The 2,500-nt window shown below is 47.4% G+C and overlaps 1 protein-coding gene across 1 annotated transcript in view; it reads right to left on the minus strand.

The window, feature by feature from the left end:
- fmnl2b (formin-like 2b) overlaps positions 1-2,500 on the minus strand; it is a gene marked incomplete at both ends in the record, with an annotated part of 13,224 nt that overhangs the window by 7,322 nt on the left and 3,402 nt on the right. The window contains 6 exons of the mRNA XM_080525053.1: positions 1-92; positions 538-639; positions 858-1,007; positions 1,269-1,379; positions 1,547-1,621; positions 1,796-1,889. The exon at positions 1-92 is cut by the window's left edge and continues 224 nt beyond it. Of these exons, the coding sequence (XP_080381179.1) occupies positions 1-92; positions 538-639; positions 858-1,007; positions 1,269-1,379; positions 1,547-1,621; positions 1,796-1,889 (624 nt within the window). The remainder of the gene's footprint in view (positions 93-537; positions 640-857; positions 1,008-1,268; positions 1,380-1,546; positions 1,622-1,795; positions 1,890-2,500) is intronic.

Below are 2,500 nucleotides of genomic sequence, written 5' to 3' on the forward strand. Positions count from 1 at the left end.
TCCAGCCGGCTCTGTCGGCGAATCGTCTGGTCCTTCTCCCTCACGATCCTCCGCAGGGTGTGGACCTGCGAGTTGGCACTGACAAACACATCCTGGAGAGGGAGAGGAGAGGGCGACTGTAAGACTGTCGTTAGCGCTCGGAATTAGCCAGGAATGGCAGGCACCTTTAAGCCTCAATAGACACATAGAGGGAGCTGGCGATTAATTCACTGTATTTTAAATGCTAACAGTTAATGAAGGCTCGGATTTTAACTGACTGATTAAATTTGAACTTTTAAATTGGTGTTGTATTGCGCTTCTTTGTTCGGCTTTAATTTACCATATTTTTGACTGACTGATTTGACTGATTTGTTTTTCTTTTTTGGATTTAAAATTTTAGTTAAAAATTTTACTATTTTATAGCACTTTTTTTATTTATTTAATGCATTTACCATTCTGTAAAGCACTGTGAATTTGCATTCAGTTGTATGAATGTAGTATGCTATACAAATACATTTGCCTTGCTTTGCCTAGCGATAGCCTGAACGTCTGACTGACCCGTATGGTGTCCAGCTCCTTGTTCGTCTGCATCAGCTGTTTCTCCAGCTCCACGATCTTAGCCATGGCCTCATTCTCTGTGTCCAGTAACCTCTCAGACATCTGCAGGGGAACACAGACCATCACAAAGTGTTTCACAACAACATTCATATATATATATACTGTATATGCAACTTTTCATGCAGACTCCCCCATGAGTGACACAAAAATGACTTCCTTCTATATCCAGGTCCCTCTTGTGTGATGTGTATATACGTATATGTGTGTGTGTGTGTGTGTGTGTGAGTGTGTGTGTGTGTGTGTGTGTGTGTCCTCCTCACGTGGGTCATGTTTTCCTCCAGCTCCTCCACTCTCTCCAGCGCGGCGGTCTTTGTCTCTGCGTCCTCCAGCAGCGTCCCCACGTCAAAGACGTTGTCCAGGTAGGCCTGGATCTGAACCTGCAGGCGGTCACTCTCTGTGTGCTTCAACCTCTGGTGGAGGAGAGGGGGGGGGAGGGTGTGAGCACTAGTGTGTGTATGGAGAGAGAGAGAGAGAGAGAGAAAGAGAGAGAGAGAGAGAGAGAGAGAGAGAGGGAGGGAGAGAGAGAGCGAGAGAGATAGAGAAAGAGAGAGGGGGTGAGAGAGAGAGAGAGAGAGAGAGGGGGGGGGGGAGAGAGAGAGAGAGAGAGAGAGAGAGAGAGAGAGAGAGAGAGAGAGAGAGAGAGAGAGAGAGAGAAGAGAGAGGGAGAATACCTCCAGGTATTCGTCCAGGCAGAGTTTGGTGAAGTCGTACTGCAGGTGGACTCTGAAGTTCATGTCCTCCACGGAGTGGACCACGATGTTGATGAACTGCATGCAGGCCACCTGTACACGCAAACACAAAAGACCCCATGTCACAACGACTTCACACCACTTCAAACATACTCTTCATCTGCTGAGATATCAGTGACATGGCCACACCACTAAAGCCAAGCCTGAGCACCAGCAGTGGTCCTTCGGCCCTGCCCTGAGTGTCTGTGAGAGACTCGTACCATGAAGTCAATGTTGTCATCCTCATTCTTAAAATGCTCCATCAGCTTCTCAAACCGCATAGTCTCTGAACAAACCTGAGAGAGAGAGAGAGAGAGAGATGGAGTAACTTGACTCAGATGATCGAAGCATGATACAAACCTAGAGCTGTGGGTTTTCCCACATAAGTCACAGAGACTGAATATGGAGCAGTCTGGAGATCTGGGTAAAAGCCTTCACTACATCCTCCTCTGGTATCCAGGTCGTCTTACCTGCTTGAAGTTGTCGAAGGCAGAGAGAATGATCTCATGACCTCCTCTGACCAGGCACACAGCCGCTAACAGCTCCAACACTAGGGCCTTCGTCCTGGAGGGGGGGGGGGGGAGAGAGTGAGAGAGATTGTTTGGGTTTGTTTTTGGACCTGACTTGAAGGTATCCATCCCATTTGATGACATCACAAACAGGTTGAATAGAGCATTTATAAACCATTGACGTATCCTATCTATCTATCCTCAATCCTCATCAAAGGTTCATAAGCACATTCATACTCAAGAGTAGGGTTGCCAACTGTCCCATATTAGCCGTATTTTGGGCTGGATGAATATATACAGGACCTCCCTTGTCCTGTATATTCATCCAATCACAGGCCCCCCTCTTGCGTACGTGTAGCGTAAATGCGCCAATTCCTGCAAACCCCCTCCGCCCTGTGCAGTGGCACACCATCTTTTGTGCCATATCCGGTAGTGAGAAGGTTGGCAACCCTACTCAAGGGTGTTATAACAGGTCCTTATAACAGGTCCTTACATCTACCTGCTTTTATTTAGCAGAACGATTCAGTTTAGGATGCTTCTCTAAGTTGTGGGGTAGTGGTGGTCTAGTGGATAGTGAGTTGGACTTGTGATCGGAAGGTTGTGAGTTCAAATCCCGCCTGAAACCACACCACTACTAGTGTGCCCTTGAGTAAGGCACTTAGCCCT

The sequence above is a fragment of the Nansenia antarctica genome, assembly GCF_963989245.1.
Source record: "Nansenia antarctica genome assembly, chromosome: 3".
Classification (NCBI taxonomy): domain Eukaryota; kingdom Metazoa; phylum Chordata; class Actinopteri; order Argentiniformes; family Microstomatidae; genus Nansenia; species Nansenia antarctica.